This window comes from Leuresthes tenuis, unplaced genomic scaffold (genome assembly GCF_036924035.1).
Source record: "Leuresthes tenuis unplaced genomic scaffold, fLeuTen1.0.hap1 SCAF_18, whole genome shotgun sequence".
NCBI classification, from domain to species: domain Eukaryota; kingdom Metazoa; phylum Chordata; class Actinopteri; order Atheriniformes; family Atherinopsidae; genus Leuresthes; species Leuresthes tenuis.
In genome coordinates this window covers 5,678,585-5,703,784 of record NW_027325372.1, presented here as the reverse complement: position 1 = coordinate 5,703,784, position 25,200 = coordinate 5,678,585, and the positions used below count along the sequence as shown (strand labels likewise).

The following is a 25,200-nucleotide window of genomic DNA, read 5'->3' as shown; positions in this document are numbered from 1 at the left end:
ATATTGAAAAGAAAAGGAAAAAACACTGAAAATGTACTTTTGTAGCCCTGAATGTCCTTACAGCTGTTAGTGGTGTTTTATCATCCTGTTTCCCTCTCATTGAAATTCATGATACTTTATATCGTAACATTTAAGGCTGACTTGCAGTTTTACCAAATACGACCACAATTTATAACTGAAAGACCAAAACCAGATTTAGTTTTTTGGAGAAATATAGATATAAAATAATTAATGGTCTGGAATAAATCACAAACCATTCTTCAAGCTCGTGGATTTGTGCACAGAACTCACTGGACGAGCTGTACAGAAAGATTCAGACATGAAATGATGAAACTCTTGGCTGTGACTGAAATTGTAAATTAGCATATTTTATTTCACATATTTTCACATCATTTTCAATGACAAGCGTTCAGTTAATGTTTTATTTTTTCATTTCTCTTTCTTCTTTTTCAACACAGCTATTCTATAGACATTCAAGGGGAAACAAAGGAGCAGTGGGACTCAGGTTTCAGATATTTTCTCTTCACATATTTTTCTTTATGACTTCAAGCATGACGGACAAATAATCAGAATCACATCAGGTTGAGAAGAAAAGGGAGTGACTAAAACTGAGAAACACACTACGAGAAGGAAAAGGAGACTCAAAGAGAGTGAGGAAGAAGGACAGAGGTGTGAGGAATGCAGGTACTCGAGTGTCCAAGTGAGAGTGTGACACAGCTGAGTGTGTGAGTGTTCAGGTGTTACAGTGTGTAGTTTCGTTGTCGTTTTCACTCGGTCCCTGAAACTGCATCGTCCTCGTTTGGTGATCTCTTTCAGTTGCGTGCTTCAGTCTACGTTCATCTACAGTGTCTCTACTTATTTGTCTCTGTTTTTTTAACAGTAATCCTTATTTTTGCAGGTCTGTCTCAAGCTGTACATGAACTATTCCTACAGTAACAGTGCATGTCTGGCTTAAAAGTACTATATTTCATGGTATTCCCCTGCATGTGCATTACCAGGTGTTGCATCTGCATACTCTAAACGTGTGTGTGTGCATACAATGTCATCTCCCTTCCTATCAGTGCATAATTTATTCATGTGTTTTGCTTGGCTCTTTTGCGGATATGTTTTTTCCTGAATTTATGTGATCTTTCTTTGTAAATGGCTCATCTTTGTTTTATTTTTGTTTATGTAAGTTTGTGTGTGCGTGCATGCGTGTGTGAGTCTTTCATCCGTCAGTTTCACAGGGCGCTGGGGTTCCTGAAGTTATGGCCTGCAAAGCGAGCCTGGTCGCCCAACTCTTCCTCAATCCTGCAGAGGAGGGGGGAAAAAACGGGATATATTTAACGCTGAATGAAGCAGGTTTACAACAAAGTACTTGTTCTGCATTTTGCTGCTAGAATTTGAATCCAATATCATAATTTTGTATTTTATAAACAGTGATTTTCCTTTAGATGTGTTTTGTTAATCAAAGTCATTATAAAGACCTTATGCTGTCGAGAAATATTCAGGTACATTTACCCCCATGACGAGTAGTCTCCCACCATGTTTCCCTGAGTGCAATCTTCATATAGTGACATAAGAGTTCAAACTAAAAATTTAGCTGATTTTAACAACCTTAAACCTCCTGAAAGAGGAAAGAAAAGGTAAAGAACATTAGCCAGTGTTTGGATCAGTTGGTTTTGCTCATAAGCGTGTGATATTTCAGCCTCACATGGTGCTTCCAGGGTATGAATCACTAAAAATGTGAAATGTTTTATGACATATCGCTACAGTAAAACCAACACGTTTTTTGTGGGTGTATTTGTGTGTGTGTTCATGCGCTGATTAGCATTTATCACTGGTTAAAGCCCCAGTAAGTCTTTCCACCCTCCACCTCTCCTGCGTTTCCTCTGCAGTCCGATAGGATTACACCACTGAGCCGGTCCCTCCTCCCCCCTCCTCCCCTCCTGCCGCTGACTGGCTCGGACACATGGGGTGACACCAGCGCTGCTGTCGCCTGTCACGTCAATTAGCTCTCAGACTCTAAGCATCAAGGCTGAGTAGGCACCTAAAGAGATGTGCTATCGCAGATCTGGAGTGTCCCACTGTGAAAAGTCTCTGAAGCTAACATCCCTCTTTGTGAGACCACAAATTACAGACTTCCCTTGGTGTATGAATATCAAATGCCCCGATCAAAAACTATTTTATATAGATAAAACTAAAAAGATGCACATTAACAACTGTCTAATACCAGAGACATGACTCTCTTCCTACTTTGCTCTTTTTTAATGGTGATGTGTTGTTTCCAAGAAAGGCATAATTCTATGATATGTCCCTTTCCTCCTTTTTACAATTTAAAGGTGCTCTTTGGAGAAATAAATAGCTTAATATCAAAAGTTCAACTACAGATATTGATAGAATTATAAAAAGCATGCCATTAGATATAAAAAATGCCCATGTACTATGAAGCTGAGATATGCAGCTCAGATCCTGGACAGCATTTTTACTGTAATATCACTTTGTACCACCAGATGACTCATCAGTCACCACAGTGTCTAGTCTCCACTAGAGCAGACAGAAGAAGAAGATAAGGAGGATGCAGCAGTGGACACTGGCAGTAGTATTATGCAAAACTAGTATTGAGACAATTTATAGTGAAAAAGACTGTAACTACACCAATGGTTACAAACTCCTGGCAAGCAAATATTATCTTTGCATTATCTTAGCCTCAAAACCAAGAAACTGGAATAGAAACATGCACCCCATCTGGTAAAACTCTGCCTACATGTGGTGATCATTTTAAAGCCCAAAGCTATTCACCTTTAAAGTCCTCATTTACCCACACACTCCAACACTACAGCTGTGACGTCAGTTAAGTCTGTCCGGGTTTAGTGATTAGGCCTTAGAGTGGAGATTGGGATCAGGCTATTTTCTCTGGTGTGACAGCCCTCACAGGGTTCCTCACCTCTTTGTAGCATTAAGTCTGGTTTCCATGCCAGTTTGGTGCCTTCAAGTGTGTGAAAGAAGCTTCCAGGATAGTCTGTTGTATCATTGAACTATCTAAAGGCATGAATATTCAAAGCTGCTTCAAAAGCTTTTTCTTTTAACTTTGGGTTCCATTGGTAACTAAATATTTGAGTCTTGTATGTACAGTACACAGCATTAGCTGGCTCTGCATACTCTTTTAATAATCCTCACTCATGCCTGTTGAAAAGGCCTTAAGCAATACTTGTAAACTCTTACATCTGCAGGGGTATCAAGGAAATCTACACCATCTTAAATCTTTGCATTCTCCAGCTTCTTCCAGTAATTCCTCTGAGTCTGTGAGGCTTTACATCAGTTTTACTTCACACTGCTTTAGGCCTTATTAGACCCTGAGCACACAAAAAATGGAAAATATTCTAATTCTAAACTGCAATCCTGTGTTTCATAGTAAAAGACCATACATTGCTACTTAACACTCACTTATTTTGCTGAATTACAGGGTAATAATTAGCTCATGAAAAATGCTAGTCCAGTCTTTTGCAACAAATTAAGGCAGTAAAATGTTATATAAAGATATATAATTAATGCAATCTAGATTTGATTTTAAACTAATTCATACGTGAGTTATGTTCAGTAATATTTTGATGTGAGAAAATAGTTTTTTGCTGCACACTGACCTCATGAGCTGGTTGTACTTGGCCAGCCGCTCGGATCTGCAGGGGGCACCAGTCTTGATCTGAAACAGAGAGCCACAGACAATCAATAACCTGAGGACAGCAAGGCTACAAAGATCAGAAAGACGTGAGGAGTATACTAATGCAAGAATAGCTGGTTTAAAAGAATTCTGTAGATCTTGTTAAGTTTTGCTATAGTAAAGGTTGAGATTTGTTATGTCGAAGCTGCATGAGGTGGGATCGCAGATCGCTCTGCATGTAATTAGTGCAATCATCTACGTATTAACTGTAGTCTGTTTATTATGCTCAATACTTTCATGTTTAACTTTGGTTGTCCTGCGTTCATTTCATCCAGATCTTGTTCTGTGTTTAGTTAGTATTTCTCTTTTTCCATCTTCAGTATTCCAGTTAGTCTCGTCCACTCTTTCTGATTTCGTGGTTTCTGCCTGACCTTTTCATTCCAGTTAATTTAACTTCCTGCCTTTGTTTCACACCAGGCCTCAGTTACAAATTACCAGCTGTTTTGTGTTACTCATTACCTCCCTCTGTATATATTGTATATGTTCATGTCTCTGTGTTTGTTTGTTTTTTCAGCTCTGAGTTCTTCGTGTCAGTGAATAAAGACTGTTCAAACACAGCCAATCCAACCAGTTCAAACTTTATTTTCTTTTTAGAAGGATTGTGAAAAAAAAAAAGCTATTCAGCTTGACATCTTTTAAACGTTTGACCTTTTAAATCTTTGTGTAGGCGCAAACAACTTTAAGGTCCTTATCAAAGCACATAGTATCTCGTTTCCCACTGTGTGTTTAAATATTAGCTTTTTTTTTCTTTGTCTTTCTGGCCATCTGTTCAGTTAGCTATTATGAGTCCCCTTAATTCAGTCTACAGTGAGCAAATTTACAGATTTTACAATTTATTAAATGGATTTATTGTGATTATAGATAGATTGCACATTGAAGTTATTTAACAAAATAATTGTACAAGTGAATAATAATCAGTGAACTGAACTTATTCTAGTTATTATTTTGTCTGTATTCTGTCTAAATTATCATATGTTTAAATCAGCTTACAATAATTTACAGTGTAGGACACATTACAGGGACTCCTCTCCTTCAGGATGAAAGTTGATCCCCAAATTTATTCAAGAATCCATTACAATAAATAAATATTTATGTGGACATTTGTGTGTGTACCTGTCCAGTGCAGAGTCCCACCACCAGGTCGGCAATGAAGGTGTCCTCTGTCTCTCCTGAGCGATGGCTGACCATCACACCCCATCCATTCGCCTGAGCCAGCTTACACCTGAGAGACAGAGTCAAATATCACTTATCAAATATCATTTGAGAAATAATATTAATTGTATTCTATAACCCATCAATTACGTCCACAGTTTGCTTGAAGCAAACCTGCTTGAAGCCATAAAACTAAAGTCAAGAAGACAAACAATAAAAGCGAAGGCAGCTGCTGTAAAGACCTGGAGAGGCTTTGCAAAAAAGGAAACCCATCCTTTGATGATGTGAAGAACTAAAGCCTTGAAAGTCCTTGAAGCCCATATGCATGATGTAACTGGAACTTGAAAATATTATTTTGTGTAGTTAAAACAGCAAAAAATGTGTCACAGTCAGAATATTTCCAGGATTAACTGCAAAACGGAATTAAATTCAAAGTCAGAGGTTTACAAATTCATCTTCTCTCTACACTCTCATGACAGCAGTGTTGAATATATCACCCTCTTTATTGGACAAGTGCATTAATCTGATTATAATTCATTTGTACCCGCAGGTCATTTGACAAGTTAACAACGTGAAAATTAAGATGTGCGTTGATGCTTCCCGGTTCCCATGATTGTCGCTCGGCCAACTGGGCTATTAAATAAATCAGATTAATGATGCAAGACAATTTTCATGAGATGGATGCAATATATCACATATACTGTCGAGAGCTCTGTTTCTATCATTTTATCTTTCTCACCTCCTCATCTCTCCTGCTGAAGTAAAACAGCAACACACTCATGACTGATGGCATCATAACCCTGAGTGGCAATTTACTAAGTCTGAGATTGATGACACACAGGTTCAGGAGTGGGTTTTATACTATTTCCACAAAAAAATCAATAACTATAAGTTTAAAGTAGCCAACAATCCCACCCAGTTGCATCAGTACATGTAACAGTAAGTAAATCTTCACACTATGAACCTCTTGTCACTTCTTGTCCTCATCCTCTGTGTTGCTCTCACCTCCTCTGTGGCACAAGGTCAACATGGCCGACAGGAAACAACTCATGAGACTGACAACATGGTGTGTTTGTGTGTGTGTGTGTGTGTTTCCATATGTGTGACTGATAGCCAGACAAGATGAAAAACCTTGTTTGCTAGCTCAAGGACCTGAAGTTATATGCCTCCATGTTAGTTCCTATTTCTTTCAGACAAGAGTGCACCAAGGTTGTGTGGCTCGGATCTGTTCCCAAGCACAGAGAATTTGCCCAACATCAGTACTTTATATTTACGCACTTTATATGAATCAATCATTTTGTCATCCAGATTGTCTCTGGAGAGAATTAGCAAATAAAATTGGACAAATTTGACCAAATATCCCTGCAGTAAGCCTTAAATTACTAATCAGTTTAAATACTCTTTGCACTTTCAGAATTGAAACTTCCTGAGATGCCTATGCAACAAGGTAAGACTCAAAAAGAACTCAGTGTACCTTTCTGGTGAGAATCAATAGAAAATTGTGGTAAAATATTGCACAGTTGTTACAATTTAAATACAAAAGTGGGGAGCTGTACTTTAACAATGTAACTAAAACTCAAAGATGAATTAAAAAGAAATGCTAGGCCTTGGTCATTGTAAATTATTGTGTTAGTTAAAAACAAAGCAAACATACGCCTGTATGGCTTCGGTGACAGAGCCAATCTGGTTGACTTTGAGCAGCAGGCAGTTGCAGGCTCGCTCCTCAGCAGCTTTCTCTATCCTCTTGGGGTTGGTTACTGTCAGGTCATCCCCGACAACCTGGATCCCGACCTGAGCCGTGAGACGGGACCAGGCCTCCCAGTCATCCTGATCAAATGGGTCCTCAATGGACACCACTGGGAAATAAAAGGAAAAGATGACAGTCTTTAGATAACAAAAACTATCACCTCATCCCTGTTAATTACTAATCTTTGATTTTTTTGTGACATTTATTAATTTATTTCAATATAGATTTAAGATACTGATCAAAACCAAATGCCACTGAGACCCACAAAGAACTGCATTTCAGTCCAACATTGATATAGAAAAATGTAGATCAAATTAAATGAAGGAAAGAAATAAAAATGGTGCACCTGGGTAGTTGTTGACAAAGCCCTGGTAAATGTCAGCCAGCTCTTCTGCAGTGATGTGTCGCTGTGGATCTGGTTCGGATTTGAAGTCCAGGTCATATTTGCCCTCACGATAAAACTCTGAGGCGGCCACGTCCATCCCAACCACCACCTTGTCCGTGAAGCCTGCCTTTTCTATGGCCGTCTGCAGCAGCTCCAGGGCTGAGAGGAACATTGAGGGGGAAGAAATAGAGAAACGAGAAAAGATAAAGTAAGAAATGTGGTTAGGAACAAGTGGATTCAATTTGGTTGGGGCTCTGCAGTACACAGCTCGTAAATAATTACTGACACTCTCTTCCTCACCTTCACTGTTCTCCAGGATGTTGGGAGCAAATCCTCCCTCGTCCCCTACGTTGATGGCGTCCTGGCCGTATTTCTCGTGAATCACCCCCTTAAGTGTGTGGTAAAGCTCAGATCCTATCCTCAACGCCTCCCTGAAAGATGAAGGAAAGGGTGGATGTGACAGAGGAGTTGGAGATAGCACTGGGGATTTTACAAAGTTCAAAGTAAGTCAGAATCTACGGACATGTATTGAAATTAGGGATGCATAGATATATAGGCCTAACGTCAGCTGATATTCAGCTTGTTGAGTGCAATCATCCTATCAGCAAAAAGGATAACATAAACTGATGGCAATGGCTGATGTTTATCTGATGTCACATTGACTTTGCCCTGAAATTGACAGTATTAGCCTGCAGCTGCAGATTCAGCAAATATCCTAATTCCATAGCGGTCAATTTATTTTTCACAAGAACATTTTGTTTGACCAATGAAGTGCAAAAAAGGCATTTAGTAAGTAATAGCTAAAGAGGCTAAAAATGGCTGTTATTTTTCACACAAAGGATTTTTATCATGTGAAAGGTTCTTATGAAAGTTGGTTAATAGAGAGAAATAATTTATGCTCATTTAAAGAGAGTGTGGTGCTGGCCTCAAATGCTGTTTTTTTTTAATATTGTTTATAATGCATATTTGATTATTTCAGTAACATTAAAGCATGAGAAAAATGCCAATAGCTATCTGTATTGGCTATTGGCTAAATTATCATTTTCAACATCTGTATTGACCCACAGTTGGTGCATAACCAACATAAGAAGCAACATGGTTTCACATAAATAACTGTTCATAGCTTCATGTAACTGGTGGTGAATGACTGAAACAAAAAGGTAATGTAAACTTAATTTAAAGTGGAATTCTTACTTGAAAGACTCTGCCCCAACAGGCAGAACCATAAACTCCTGCATGGCCAGTTTGTTTCCTGCGTGAGATCCTCCATTTATCACATTAAAAGCCTGGAGAGGGCAGAAGAAACGCAATAAGAAAACAAGGAAAAATGGAAAAGGAATGGGCTGGAAATTATAATCCTAAAACATCACAGCTCTGACAATGATTATTCATTATTATCCTATAATTCAAACACACATAAAATGATTTTGTTCTATGTTTGACATAATCAAGACACTAAACAATAAAAAAATGTTGTTTACAGAAGTAAAAAACTTGGGATTTCTGTCAATATGCAAAAATAATTTTTATGTTCTCTAAAAATGGCAAAAGAGACTGTTCAGCAAGTTTGTGACTGAAATGAGAAAAACTTTGCAAGAGTTAACATAAACATATTCTGTCGAAGATTAATCTCATTTGATGTTATGGGGTTAAACGAGGCTTACAGGAACTGGCAGCACCAACTCTGTGTTTCCAGCCAGGTCGGCTATGTGGCGGTACAGGGGGACATCTTTTTCTGCTGCTCCGGCCTTACAGATGGCTAGAGACACTCCAAGGATGGCATTGGCTCCAAACTGAGCTGTTTGACAAGCAAAGACATGTTGCTAGGATGATTTAGTGCTTTATTTGTTTGGTTTTTTTTGTGTTATTCATTGTGTTTTTATTATTTTTGCATGCTTACATAATAAAATTAGATTCTAATCCTTTGATATAACTTCACGCCTTTTCGCTCATTCAGTCAAGATGATAATCAGACGCAAACGCTCCCAGATCCTGTCCCAGTTGGTACAACTAGCACCCCACTTGCTAACTTTTCCTTGTAACATGCGCTATATTCTCATTTAATCCCTTCCACACTCTGCAGACAAATAGGCTGTGAAGCCCCACACATCGAGAAGAGTCTAACAACAGACCTCAGTTCAGGCCCTGCTTTCTGAGCCAAGCGGGTTTTGCGGATGAGGATACAGCTTCCACCCACTGGCTTTTAGTGATTTTGTCTTAGCAGTCTTTCAAAATCTGTTTCTGAAAAGATTTAAGTGAGAAAAAGAAAGCTGTGTGGTGTTTAATATCCCATCTATATCAATGTAAGACAGGCGCTCCTCTTCCAGTCATTATTACACTATTTTCAAGGCCACTGGACTAAACTAACCCCACACATCATAGCATAACCATGCACATATGTGTCAGAAATATAACAATAAACATGTATAGCTTGTAACATGACATTACAAACATTAGAAATATAAATCTAAATGTACATTGCTTAAAAATACAAATACACTATAGATTTAAATAGGTGAGGGTCAAAATTAAATGTACTTATGTTATTAACATCTTCATATGGGTTATTTATCTTACAAGTAATGCTTCACAGCTTTGTATTGCCTTACAGTTTTCAAGATGTATAATATAATTGTTCTTCAATAAAGGTAGAAGAAAGAAAGAGCGGTATTACGATTAGCATGGATGGCTGATTTTACTCAGGATTCATCTTGTAATACGTTAACGAGGTACAGAGACTTAAATGTCTTTTAGAATTTTAGTATTTTGCAAATGTCATACACTTTTATTTTGGAAATAAATTCAGTGTTAATTCTTATTTAAAGGTGCACTGAGGACTAGTGACGTCTGGTCTCACAGACAGACAGATAGATAGATACTTTATTGATCCTGAGTTCTGAAGTTCTGAGTAAGAACCTGTAGAAACCTGAGTTTCTACAGGTTGTTTACCGTGCTGCCTGAATTTATTAGTTTACATGACTGTAGATTAAAATAAATCAGAGGTGCATTTATTTCTTAAAGAAGTGAGTTGGTGCCAAAGCCTATTTGGAACAGCAATCGACTCCTTCTGTCTTGTTACACTCTGTATTTATGCCTCCTCGCTCCTCAAAGCACTCTGTGACAAACGAGCCTTTGGTGAAATCATCTTTTAAAATATGTGTGAGCTGCCGGAACGAGAAGCTGGCCGACAGACTCTGATGATGTAGTGTTAGTCATCGGGACTGCTTCCATCATGTTTTGACTCACATTTGTTTTCTGTGCCATCCATCTCGAGCATCGTGTTGTCCAACTGCTCCTGCTCCACCACACTGATGCCCTGCAGACACACAAAGACAGAAAATGACAGTAAGTCACAACATACTTGAGCAAGATATCATTTCAAAAGCACATATGATACATCTACAAAACATATAATACCAATTTCCTACAATAACAATATACTTTCTGTTAGGCTAAGTAGACCACTAGGCAGATAGTTGGTTAAACTTTGGCTTTACGTTGACAATGTAAAACCAAGTTTTAAAGATACTTTAAATAAATAAGGTTACTTTTGTTTTAAACTAACCAGGCTTGATGAAAATCAAGTCATTGTCTTTACTAATCCCAATTTATAAGTCACTTTTATTCAAGTTAAACATGTCAGATCTTTATTCATAGTAACTGGACATTAAAGCCTCTTCTGTTTGTTAGCAATTCTTTTGTACAGTCACTTTGTTTTCTAAATTTACACGTATATGATCACACAGTTCAGTTCTTAGTTAAATTTCCATGGCAGTCATTTGCATTTTCTCGCCTGACAAGATCAAGTTTGTTTTTCGGACTAAAATTTTTAAAACAATAAACTGCAAGCCAATGCCACTTAACATGATGTCTTGCTTTTGCTTTGGAGTTGTAACTCCTATTTCTATTGTTGGCTTTTAAACTCTTACAAGATCTTCAAGCTTGGTGTATCACTGTATCTTGAGCATTATCTATTGTTTTGTTTTTTGTTACCGTTAACACTTTCTTGTTGTTCTCATTGTAATCAGCCAATCAAACCTTTGCAATAATAATTAAGAAAGTCCATGTTTAGCAGAGGAGGGATCGGTGACAGCTGTAAGGCTTTCTTCACTCATGTGGGACCATTATTTCCCTTTATAGGAATTGTTATTTGGCTTTTGTCATAGACATTCCATTTATTTAGATGCGTAAAATGAACTCCACTTATTCACATCTTTAAGTGGTGGTTGAACGCAATGTGTTGAAATTGCATCCTGGCACAACAGAACTGAGCAAGCTTCCTTTCCACTGTCTTCAGCGAAGTTGTGCTGACTTCATGCCTGTCGGTCAGACTAATCTGTTACCATGGTGATATCAGCTTCTGAAAAATGACCAAATTTATTCAGTCACAGAGCAGAAGTCAAGTTCTGTTGTCCTTTTCTAGGAAAGCTGGAACTGCCCGAACTATCAATTTTCCTCATGATAACATAATATAATAACAACTACGCAAACAGCATCTTAAGTCAAACGTAACAACGACCTAAAAAACACTTGATCGTTTGGAAATTAAAGTGTTTCCACAAAAAAATCCTCCAATATTTTCCAAACAAATACATTTTTCATATCTTTTTTGTTGAAACAAAGAATCTGAGTCCAACACAATGAGCGACTGTTTTGTTTGCTGCTGCAACAAAATATGCTGTGAAAAAGATAAAAAAAAAAAAAAGTATACATCTGCTTATCTGGAATACTTTCCATTTGTAAATGATTAAAATGGATAAAAACACTCCACTGACCCTTTTAAGAGTTGGAGAGGGGGAAAAAACTGTCCATTATCTGTGAGAGTGATCACTGATCAGTAAACATCCACTTCACTTTGCACATTTAAATCAAGTTTCCAGTCTCAATCTGGAGTGCGTCACAGGCTTTATATAAAACATTTACCATCATTAAAAATCCACACCGATTACACTAGTTAAGCAGGACCGAGGCAGCTGTCTAGTGTGCTGTGTCATTGTGTTCAGGATCTCAGAGCCAAACGTTTTTAACCGGCTGACTAATCAGGAATATTCTCCAGAAATGATCTATCTCTGTACAAAAGTACCCATGTTCCAGTGCTGCAAATATCTGAAATATACTTAAATACTTTCCTCTCAGTCACACGTTATCATCATCTTCACACCAACAGTACACTCCCTTCTCTCCACTGTCGCTGATAACTCAGTGAACCCAGTATCTCATTCTCACGGCTTTCAATCAGTTCATCCTGATGTGCTCCATATTAATGGAGCGAATCAGGTGCAGTGACACATCATCAGGATGTTTTAATAATATTTCAAGTCTAAACTGGACATTTTCAGCCTCAGTATGCTGATGTTCTATTTTTTTCCCACAATGTGGAAATAAAAACATCGTCCCTGCTGTCACAAGTAGGTGTCAGTGTTGTTTCTTATCAATCCTGAATGCAAAAAAGTATGAATCATTGAACAGAGTGAAGGGAACATAAACTTACAGCTTCCGTATTGCTCTTTACAACTCACAGCCAGACCTGAACAGCTCTGTCCACACCAGCAATGAATATACAAAGTGTGCAATTGAATGATTGTTAAAACTAATAAAAAACATTTCTGACTTACAGAGGCTATAAGGGCTGGACCCAGAGTGTCATTGATGTGCCCAACAGCCTTCAAAACACCTGAGGAAAGAAAAGAGAGGGACGGTTTGGAAAACAAAGCAAAACGACTGCAGAGGAAATAAAGTTTCAAGGAATGTTTATTTTTATGAGGCAGAAATGGAGCAGTGTTAAATCTGTTGTCCTAAAACTGAATCCAAAGTTTATATAGAAATTAGTATAAAATTCTAAATGTTTTTTATAGCCAAGTGCTTTCTTACTTAAAAGATGTCATTTTTCCATATCACCGCACAAGAACTTTCCGAAAATGCTGGCCTGGAAATAATGCCTTGAAATGACTTAGATGTAATTCTATACCTTTGTCTCATTTAATATGCACAGATCCATAATTATTGCATTTATTCTATGATACATCCCATGCAGGCTGACAGGATGGGCAGTTTGTTTGGAGGTTTACCCGTACTGTATTTCTGACGACGTATAAATCTTTCTGCTCAAAAATGTCTTAATGCAGCCCTCACTGAATACCATAATGCATGGATTTCCATTTGATTTGTTTTCATACCTTTGCCCTTGAAGCGGCTCTTGTCACCATCTCGGAGCTCCAGAGCTTCATATATCCCTGTGGATGCTCCACTGGGCACTGCAGCCCTAAACAGACCTAAAAGACACAAAAACATAATAAGATTAAATGCAGTGAATAACAGTCCGTACAGAATTCTTTCCTTATGTTGATTGTTTCATCTAAATAGTTTATTTTTTTATTTTTTTGTTTTCAGTTCAGCTTAATTTCTGCTCTTTCTTTTAGCTTAAATTAGTTGATCTGGGCAGAGGAGAAATGTTGGACACTTGGTGTCAGTAACAGTAAGAATTTAAAGCATTGTTTCTGTTGAACTGCCCAACTTCCCCTAATGCTTTCTGAAAACTTTCTAATAACATAAGTGAGTGGGCGTCCTTGTGATGAGGATTGCGCTTCTCTTCCTCTGATATCAGCAGTCAGGACACGGGTTGTCACCTTTCTCTGTGTGAAGGTCCACTTCCACAGTAGGGTTTCCCCGGGAGTCCAAAATCTCCCTGGCAACGATGCTGACGATCGACATCCTGAGAGACAAGAAGAGGAAAAAAGGCTATAGCTGACCTTGTCATCAATCACTCAAACAGTATCTATTTAACATGCATCAAATCAACTACAAGTGACAAATATAAGAGTAGCGATAACAACATTTTCGCATGTTGTAAGACTTTCGTGTTTTGTAGATATTTCATCTTCTGACTGAAGTGAAAAAAGGGAGGGAAAAAACTGAGAGAAATTTCTATTTTTACTTTGAACACACACATTCAGACAAAACAACCTGTGAGGGGAGATGTCAAACAACATCATGGCAGATTCACCGTGAAAATCAAAGCTCACCACAGAGGACTGACGACACACACACACACATAAACACGTACACACACTGCAGTTAGTTTCCAAGAAAACTAAAATATCAGCAAGAGGGAGTCCTAAATAATGCATCAGTTCATAGCTGCCTTCTTTCAGACACTGGAACCTGCCATGCTCAGGTTACTGTCTAAAAACAAATAAGTTGTTGATATCGAACCTGCTAATAGATATTGCGTGTTTTCAAGACTGCTCCAGACCTGAACAAACGTCTGTTGCCAAGAAATTATTAGAGCACATCACTGAACTACTCGGTTGCCTGTTGCAGTGGCTAATGTACCTTTATTACCAGGAACACAGTCTAGAATACTACAAATGCTTTGCTAGTTCCACACATTCACCAGAGATCACCACATGTATTTCAGCCGAAAAAGTCCTGAACAAAAGCATATTTTCTAAATCTACAACTGTTAAAGAAGACGTGACCTTTGGAGGTCTTGATGGACATTATTTTGGATCTGGGTCATTAGCCTGATGAAAATCAGCTACTGTGATGAGAATCTATCTAAAATATCAAGTCACAACAACATAGCTGGTTTTGTTTTCGCCTTGTTAGTCTGTCCATGTGTATCTGTGTGTCATCTTGACAAAAATTGGTCTAGGCGACAGCAGTTGCTTCTGAATCCTACAATGATTTGAGCACTTTGGTCGGCTTCTGTCTGTCTGTCTGTCTGTCTGTGTCTGTTCAATCTAGTCCGCCACAAATTGTGAAATAGTCCTGATAACTTCATCTATTTTTTGTGCTAAAAGACACAATATTTTTGGTGGAGTTTTTATGCTACCACACAAGAAAATAACTCCAAAAAGGAAAGCAGAGTCATAACATTTTGTTGAATGAATTAAATGTTCATTGGACGCAAAAAAAACTCCACATTTGGAGGTCAGATGAGTTGTAGGATGGTACAACTCTTCTAACTCCAAAATGGAAGCTCCAGGATCAAACCTAGTGCCGATCGCTATTGTTTTCAGCTAACTTTATCTTAATCTTATTTTTGCATTCAGTTGCTGTTTCCTTGTCCTTTCACTTGCTGATTCGTTGCTGTTCTACACATTACAAACTACTTGGTTAAAGTAATAAAAACTAGATTGAATGTATCACATCTGGCGTATCTTTTTCCTGGATTCATGGCAGCTGACTTTCATCCCCTCCCATTAAACACACGGAATACATTACATTACATTTTAAAACTCAGGCTGAATGAAACAAAAACTACAACAACTGGTCTGGCCTGTGTGTGGACAGCTTTGGCAATTTCACCAGCATCACATCTGTGATTGAAGATGATTTCACAAAAAGATAGATTTCACAAAATTTTACAGGTGAGTCATTGAGACAAACTTAAAGACAAATTTTAAAGATGGGTGTAGACCGAGAACTCACTGGCATATCTGATGGTGTGATGATTCCATCAACATTCAGAAGTAAGCATCTTAATATTCTAAACCTTAATGTGTGTAGCCTGTTACTTCCTTTCTTTACAGCAGGTGCACAGCTTTGTATGTCACAAATTTGAATTAACCAATACAAATGCATTTTTCTTTTGATTATGAAGCCTCAAACTGCAGTAAGAATACATCTGTATGCCTACACTGCACTAAATGTACACATAGATACTTAGCTAAATGAGTTGGATGAAAGCATATGATCACTGCCATGATTTCAAGTGTAAATTGTGACATAAAGTATTTTAAATATTTATGTAATGTTAGAAACTATCTCGATGGGACTGAAAGTCACATACACTGACAGACTTACAAGGAGAAACCTTGTCACATTTTACATGTTGTAGCTGGTAAAGACTACAACATGTAAAATGTAGCTGGTACATGTTGAAGCTGGTAAATACTGTTTAAATAAAGTAAAGGACAGTAGCAAAAACAAGGTTTTTAAAGTCAAACTTTGCCTCCAAACATGTTGACCCTGGTTCTGCTTTCACAATGATTTTAAGTTTCCACTCAAGCTGTTTACTGCTGTTCCTGTCTGTCTCCCAGGAGAGAGAGCTCTGAAACTCTTGCAGCGCTAATGCAGGGAGGATACATCTCTTGGTGCCACTCAACACTTTGAAAAACATCTCAACCCCAAGAGCATTCACCTAAGTGGGTCAATGCACTAGTCTCTGTGTTTAAGTCAAAAATCAAGCACAGGTAGAATCACTTCATGAGTTTATGACACCTTGGTTCAGAACTGTTTGATTCCAGTTTAAAGGGTTTCTTTAACAATTGCAAAAACATTTTGAGTTTGGTTGTTAACTTAATTTTGATTCATAATAACAAGCTAACTAGTTCACTATACAGTAAATATGCCTATTAGCAATGTGAAAACAGCTTGAATATGCAAGTAGTTTATCATTTTAAAGTTAGTGAAGTTTTATTACAGGCATCTGCTGAGCAGAGATTTATCAATCATTTAGAATTTACACGGAGATTCCTGTTAAATCCATCAAATTAATCAATTGATTGATATATAAAAAAGAATTGTTGCTGCTGACAAAACTAGTGATGACAATAACTAAGAGTGCAGATAATAACCAGTTTGAACAAGGTTTAACAGACTGAATAGAATGTTTTCGATAGAATAAAGTGCTGGTTTATTAATACTTTGCAGCAGATCCCAAAAAGTGAGATTTCTGAAATAATGTAAGAGAAAAGTACATAAACGTATGTAAAATACCCACAAATCACTTTGCTCAATTAGATTTTTTTATTTTCAGACAGTACCCCTTTGGCATTTTAGAGTTGAGTGTTGGTTAGGAAGCATTTCTTTATTGTTTAAACTGTTTTCTGCTTTTACACTCTGTAAAGCAATTTGTACTACAGCTAATCCATACAAAAGGCATTATACAGATAAGTATTGATTGATTGGTTGATTGTTGGAAAATGAGTTTCTAGACACATCTTCAGTTTCAGTTCTGTGACACAAGTAATCCTCAGAACGATTTTACTCTTCCTTGAGTGGGGCGGTCAGGCCTAAGTGGGTGATGGAAATGGCATCAACCTTACTATTTCCTTCATGATTTGCAAGTGTAACCTAACTCTATACACCCACTGTATACATGATTTTCCAAAGCATTAGAAAACCCATCCTCATTGCTATTTCAATTTGATTAATGCTACTCTCCTCTGTGGGTGTTTCCACTCTTTCTCCCTATTGATATTCGGAACACGCAGCCTGACAACTGCAGCGATATGTCAGAAAAGGCCTTTTATGCTGTCCTCGTCTCTCTTTACTGTATGAATACTTTATCGATCTGTGAGCTAAATTTGGCTGGCTGATAGCTTGCAGAAAGCTGGCACTGTTGTCCTTTTCAGATGCATTGACTGATGGAGAATCAGAAACAGAGCTGGATCCACACCTTTTCCTGCTGTAGAGTGCAATTGTGAAGACATTTTCCATCTATATTGCCTACACAAAGATACTTATACATCTGGAGTCTAAGCTTTGGTTAAGCAGTGTTTTAGTAGTCTGATGATTTCTACCATAAACTTACATAAATGAGAGATCAGTTTTGTCTAACTATGCCAGTAAGTAAGAATGCATTTTGGATGTGATGTAACATGAAAGACATGAAACAAAGGTCTTGGGTTGTATGTTGTATGAAAGAGGGTTAAACCATTTCTTCCCTTGATCATTATGGGAAGTGTCAGATCACTAGAGGATAAAATAGACAAGTCTGGGTCCTGATGACAACACAGCAGCAATATCAGGGAGGCAATATTATTTTTTTCACTCAAACCTGGCTGCAGGAAAAGCTTTAACACTAGATTTATGTCGCTATGGGCAGACAGAGACTGCTGGCAGAGATGTAACACTAAAGGGGGAGGATTACGATGCATGCTAAAAACAGATGGAGTTATCCTAAACGTGTCACTGGGAAGGAACATGTCTGCACCCCAGATGCTGAACATTTGGCTGAGAGTTTTGATCCATGTTGTTTTCTGAGAAAGTTTACATGCCAATGCTGCATGTGCACCCATCAGCTAGGTTGTTGCCAAGCTACAAAAACACCCATACGGTTATAGAATATATTTACCAATAATAAATACTGCAGTAATATAATTTCCCTAAGGGGATTAATAAAGTATTATTGATTTTAGATTAATGTCACTTTTTTCAACATTTTTATTATAGTAGCAGAATTTTTTGGGAAGTTTGCTGTACATGTTGAGTCATTTATATATGTTTGTATTTGTTTGTGATTATGGGAGTTTCTGTTCTACATAAGTATGAACCATTGAATATTTTTAGAAATCACAAACATGTAAAGGTTTGGTTTGCTCTTCAATAATTTTTCAGTTCAAGTCAACAGTGATTAAGTCAATATTTATTGACTTCACCCACAAAGGTCAGCACAACCCTCTGCCAGTGTGGTCATCCTGATCTGCCCTGCATGCCACAAAAACACCACATACACTACAGCCTTATCATTTTTTATGATCACGTGATAATGCCAATAATAATGACAGTAGACCGAAACATGAGGGCTGCACTACAGACAGGAAACTATAGTGAATTATTATCAAACAATATAGGAAGACCAGAATCACTTGAACAATAACTTTTTTAGTATTTTTCTTTATATCTAAATATTTTTAAACTATCAATTAATCCCCCTACAGTGTATCTCATTACATAAATATCTGGTATGAGCAAGATCTTTACCTTATGTAATGTTTTCAGCTGTTGTTTTATTTCTGCCTTCTATTCAGCTATTCCATCGCCTGACTTGCAACACAGATATAGTCAAATTGTTATACATATTTATGTTATCATAGATGAATGATACAGTATTTCTCTTTTTCTGCATCATTTGTGTCCTTTTGCTTTCCTCTCTTATTTCCCCTGGTATTTGCTGGAACCTGACTCACAATCTGAATACTAATACATTTCAAGACCTTCCCGAGAATATTAAACTCTATGTGTCATCTTTCTCCTCTTTCACTGTTAACAAGCATCCTCTTGTTACTTTTAACACGACCCAGAAACACATGATTTATTTTGTCCTCTGACCCCTTTACTCTGCAATCACCTATCATAGAGTGGATAATTCGTCTGAGTAACGCAGGAACAATTTCACCCATTTTCACAGCAGCTCTGAACCTTGATCCCATCGTTTGTGGTTGATTACAGCATTTACAGCCTACTTTTTTTTTAAATTCAATGTTAGATCAGAGAGGATAGATGTGTCAGCAAAATGTGTGAAAATGAAAATTGTAAGAGGTCCTCGGAGTACGAAAAAGCAGATCAGATACCTTATGTACATTCAGGAGTGACTGTGATTTGTGTGTGGGTGGTTTTCTCTCCTGGAGTACATTAACTTTATGGGTATTTGTTCTCTTTTCTTTCTTGATGCTCTTTTCAGGCCCCACCCTGCAGTACTGCAGAGTTTTCTAAAGTGTTTCACTTGAGGGTGGAGCAGCAGCAACGAGTAACAAGCCTTCACAGAAATTCTACATTTTCTGAACTAAACTAATACACTAACGGAAAACTCTTGCTTTACAGGTGATGGAGCCTGAGGTGACTGATCATTTTGTCTACACTTCCAAGACTTTTTAAACATGCTGACTTTGAAAAATCAACTTGAGATTGAAGTGATGTTTAAGTCAAAGTTTTGCTCCCTTTAATTTAAGAACAATCATCTTTTCACCTTATACAGTGTGCTATTATAAGCACAGTTTGTTAATGTATTCAGCAGATACATTTTGTTTATACTTCATGCTCTCAAGCAATAGACTCTTTTAATATCAGTGTTAGTCATCCATGTGCATCATCAGCCTCCAACTGCTATCCACACACCCATCTCATGTCCATAAACACATGCTCTTTTTCCTGTTCTGTCATCACCTATATGTGATTATCTCATGATGACTCTCGTCTCATTCCTCTTTTCTCTCCTCTCCTTCTCTTTCATTCTCCATATCCATCTGTGTCTCTTGCCCAGTGCAGTTTGAGCACTCTGCTGTGTGTTACGTAAGCTTTGAAGCAGCAGCAGCAGCAGCAGAGAGGGAGGGAGGACACCCATGAATGCATCACACCACACCTTCCAGAGACTGCAGTGCTCAGCAGAAAACATGCCAACTCTGAAAAAAAACACACACAAACACCAGTGGGCGAGCCATGGACGGAGAGAAAGAGAAGGGTGATTAGGGCACGCTAGGAAAGAGAAGAGGAACAAATACTTAATACACAGGCATGTGGATGGAGTGAGAAAGCATGAAAGATAGGAATGAAATAGATTAACAAGATCAGATGTGATTAGAACAATATGAAAAGCTAAAAAGAGAAAGGACCGACAAAGAGGAAGTGGACAGGATGAAAGGAGAGTCATTGATGAAGCAAGAAAGAGAACGCAAAGAGATTAATTGTTTCTATCAGACTCATTTTGATTCAGTTAATCTCGTCTCAGTATTTATTTACTGAGAGTACTGAGTTTCTAAAGTATTGACTCAAAAGTGTGCAAACAAAATCAGAATTGCTAGATTGATGTAGTTGTAAAGTCTCTTTTCAAACTCCTTGAAAACTTGTGGATATGGAATATATTTTCATTATTATGCAACAAGCCAGGTTAGCAACTAGTTTCTGGGTCCCTAATCTAATGCAGCACCCAGTCCATACAAAACAGAACATGAAAAGAAAACAGAAAAACAGAGGGAAAGTATTTCTAAAAAGCATCTGACCGGGCTCGTAACATTTATTCACATTTGCCAAAGTTGGTGCATCACAACACCAACCAGCAGACGCCTTATGCATATTTCCTGCAGCAACAATATTTGATGCTAGAGAACCTACCACGTGGCAAAAGCATACCAAGCTTTTAAAATTTCTGAGCTTTAATTTGCATCCACATTATTTCTGTGAAAAAATTCATTAAAAAGCCAAAAAACCTTCAGAATTGACTCAAAAGTTATTCCAAGAAAAATGTTATTGATGTTTTCTGTGTGTGTGTCTGTGTGTGTCTTTTTGAAGAGGTGGGACTCATACCGCATAAGCGAGAAAATGGACATTTCTGTGTGGTATGTTATGAGAGTGTCTGTTTTGATGCAAGACATCAAGTTTTCTTTACACCAACCAAGCCACGTACTTAACCAAACAGTAAATTAAAGCTGAAGCTTGAAATTACATTTCAAAGCTATTGTAGGGATTAATGTGTCAGACTGGACACCAACTTGGATCTCCTACTCAACAGTCATGTGAGTAGCTCCACTACCAAGCTCCTCATACCTCCAAATCTAGACTTTTTCATGTGTTCAGTGTGGTTAACATCCCTTTCATGACAGTTTTATGAAATGCCCTGAAAATGTGTTGCATGTGTTCTGTGCAATCATCCTCTACAAGCATGAAAAGTTCCTTCTCAGGGTATGAATCAGTAGATTAAGATTTGTGGAAGTTTCAACAGCTTCTGTTAGACTGTTTTGGAACAGTATCTGTGTCATTATACACTGCTCTTTTTTGAAGAATGACACCCTTGCGTTGAACTTTTACCCTGATCATTTTCTGTGTCATTCAACATGGTAAAATGACACATGAAAAGGTTATGTCAAGAAATGGCCCATGAAAAGGGCCTGAGGTGATGTGCTGTTTATGCGAAATGCCACGATAGGTCAAAAGCTCTCATTGTTGCATTTATTTGGAATCCACAAGCAAACTGTTAGCTACATGATAGCCCATGATGTGCCATCTCCAGAAGGGAGAAATGACAAAAAACAAGTGAGCCATGGGTAAAGGTCACTTTTTCTAACAAAAGCAAAGGTTTTTAGGTTCCTCTCATCATACAGGCTTTTAATCTCTGCAATTAGACATCCATGGCCTACACTCAGTCTCTTCTCTCTTCACATTTTTATGTGTACTGTCAAGTTTTTGATTGTGTCTTATTTTCTGGGGCTCTTGTTCAGCGTTTTGTACTTATGATTTAGAGTGGTATTTCTAAAGTCACCACAGCCTTTGATAATGAATCCTTGAACCAAACGTTGCAGGTAATTAGGAAACTTTTTTAACACTGTTTTGAAAATGTGCATATAGGTGTAAAGTGTATTTCTGTATGAATATGTTATATGTGGGTGTGAAGGAAGATATATGTTGGGAATAGCAAGAGGAAGAGATCAGAATGAAGAGGAAAATGAATGCATGAGCTGAGAAGAAAGACAAAAAGCATGGCTGAGTGATGAAATGTGGCTTTAGATATATGCAAAGAGAAAAGTAGAGCGACATAGAGAATGACCAGGAGGAAGAGGGAGAGGGAGGGAGTGGTGAAGGACGAAATGGAGAGTGAGATGAAATGAGGCAAAACGAGGGATAGATAAAAAGAGAAGGAAAGAGCCAGAGATAAATAATTAAATGACCGAGTTTGGCTGGGGAAGAGTAGAGAAATGAAGGAGTGAAGGAAGAGATGAGGAAAAGGAAGAAGATAGTGAACAGAAAGCTGATAAAGGCACATATGGCACACATGCAGGAATTAGAGCAGTCTCACACATATGTAACACCAGTGATGTGTGCACATTAACACACATGTAGCCTCAGCTCACAAATATCACAAGTACTACAGGTGTAAACACACTCAAATCCACCTACACATCACACTGAGTGCAAGAGACATCAAACACACACTCACACATTTGATATATCAAGGACCACACTGAGATCAAGTGCAAACATGCAAAAATTATATTCCTGCTGCCAAAACCCTCAAACATGCTGTACAGCTATTTTCTAAGAAACTGACGAATGTGCAGATGCTATTTTTCAGCATGTTGACGTTCAACACATCCATTCGTGTTGCTCTGTGGTGATGCCCCCTGTCAGTGTCTCATTAGTCCTCACTTGACCACAAACACTTGTTAGAAAGAAGGAGCAGGTTGCGGAAAGAGCTACTTCACACTCGAGTGGCGCATTTTCAACAATCTTTGAACTTTTCTACATCCCTCCCACTCATGTTCCCTTTTCTGCTGTTACCCACAAATGATTAGCACATGTAATTAAGAGAACATGCATAGGGCTGCGATTGAAAAACATGGTTAGAGAGTTACAAAAGTCTACACTCTTACAGATGACATATTCATGGGTCACCATTCTCGTAGAATTCACAACTTACTGATGCTTGTTCAGGAGCATGCTCCATTAGTTTTAAGTGCAAAAACGTCTCTGATTGACGTGCAGGGTTTCCAAAACTGGTAGGGTCACACTCGCCATTGTGAAAAGTGTCACAGTCAAAATGTGGCCAATATGAAAAATGTTTTTAGAGCGTTCCACAACACAAAGTACTTTGATTCTTATTTTTAACCATGCTGGGTTTTTTTTAACACTTAACAAAGTAATGTATGACAAATACAGTAGTAAAGGTTGGACTCTAATAAAAATCTGTTGCTTGGGAGCTGGCTTCGTATTCCCTCTTCTGCTAAAACCTCCGTAAACGATTCCATATTGTTGTTTGTAAACCTGCAGTGTGGAATGACGTGTTCCTTTTGCAATTTACTATTGTGCAGCTGGTGCGTCACTTTATGCTGCAGAAGGATAACTGGCTGTATGCAGCAGTAGAGCAGGTCCCTGTGGATCGGAGAGTAACATTAAAAGGGCACTCCTTCCATTAAAAACTGACTTTAAGGGCTTTTGACCAATGGCGGTATGTGAGAAATTGTGAATAACATTGTGTCATGTGAACACTGCCCTACAGAAAGGAATTGGGCCAGGGATATATTGCCATCTCACAATAAACAACTATAGATTGTAACTCTTCTACATGTGGACAAACGTACCTATTACATATTTTCCTGCAATACTGGGATGAAATATAGGCTGCATTCAGATTGCGTGATTTAAGAGCTAATTTAGCTCAAACAGTGACAATAAATGTTGAAACATGATAGAAATATGACATTTATGTTTAATGTGTTATGTTTAAGAAGGATGTTCCTTGCTGGGCACAAAAGGCCTTTGTAAAGACTTCAAAGGAAAGAAATATATCATTTACAGGAGCAATACTTAAACGTATTGATTAAGGGAATGACTTGGCTTGTGACCCTAAAATGTATCTGTTGTATATTTTTTCTGTAAGTGAGCCTTTTGTCTGAGACTCTAAGACATAAATGCATACTCACAAATCTTTCTGCCCAATACCCAAACACACTCACTTGATATACCAAGAACTGGACCACAACTGACTGCAGGATCCCATCACATATACACACACACACACAAAATGTTACTGCAGTCAAGACTCACATGAGCAAACACATACACGCCTGACAGCCATTTTACAAGATATGTAAGGAAATCCATACAGCAAAATTCACACACGTACACACACACTTCTTCCTGTCTGCTACGTCACCATCATCTAACACACACATGCATGATTTACCAATTGAATCTGCTCACACGCGATGTGCATTTCTGCTGCCACAACACACATAAACAAACAAACCATTTTTCCAAGAATGGACAAGGACACACATTAAGACCTAAAACTGCATCACACACACACATGTCTTTACATTCCACATCAAAGAGGTCAATCTAACACACACACAAACACTGCAACATAGACTTCATATATAAACATTCATATATAATGCAAAAACATACACGGAGACCATTTCCTTTCTCCTTTCACACCTACGCGCACACATTTTTGTCAGCCATTACACCCAACTACAGTTATCCACACACACACACAAACTAATACCTAAAACTTACACATGTAAACATTGTGCATGTAGAAAGAGACACATGTGTATGCACACATGTCTCTTTTCACACTCGCAAATTTACCTGACAGACATTTTTTTAACATGCATGAAGCAAACACAGTAACACCTAGAGCATCCCTCAGCTCTACACACAACCTGCATCCCTCTGCATTCTGCCTGCATTAACCATCCACTGAGCAGCAAAGACAACAAACATGGAAAAGGAAAAAAAAATACAATGATGGACAAACACAAAGCCCTCTGGAGCAGAAGAAAAGAGGAAGAGAGGATTTCCTGCCTTTACCTGCCGCCTGTGTGTGTGTGTGTTCTGCCTTTCACGGCGACCGAGAAAATACTGGAGCGACAGAGCGAAGAGAGAGGGAGAGGAAAACAGGAGGAGAGGAGGAGGGGGTGAGATGTGTGACAGAGGGGGGAGGGGAGATGACTCAGAGGGGAGATGGAGAGAAGAAGAGGGTTAATTAAA

General features: G+C 38.1%; 1 protein-coding gene across 1 annotated transcript; it reads right to left on the bottom strand.

The window, feature by feature from the left end:
• Positions 1–352: 352 nt before the first annotated feature.
• LOC140275345 (gamma-enolase-like) lies at positions 353–25,200 on the bottom strand. The gene is made up of 13 exons (XM_072370789.1): positions 25,021–25,200; positions 13,611–13,696; positions 13,161–13,256; positions 12,600–12,658; positions 10,231–10,300; positions 8,649–8,782; positions 8,179–8,270; positions 7,285–7,415; positions 6,946–7,143; positions 6,507–6,708; positions 4,814–4,922; positions 3,624–3,682; positions 353–1,290 (listed from the first exon to the last, which is right to left on the bottom strand). Exons 2-13 carry the CDS (start codon positions 13,693–13,695, stop codon positions 1,221–1,223), a joined length of 1,305 nt encoding a protein of 434 aa, XP_072226890.1. The 5' UTR covers position 13,696; positions 25,021–25,200; the 3' UTR covers positions 353–1,220.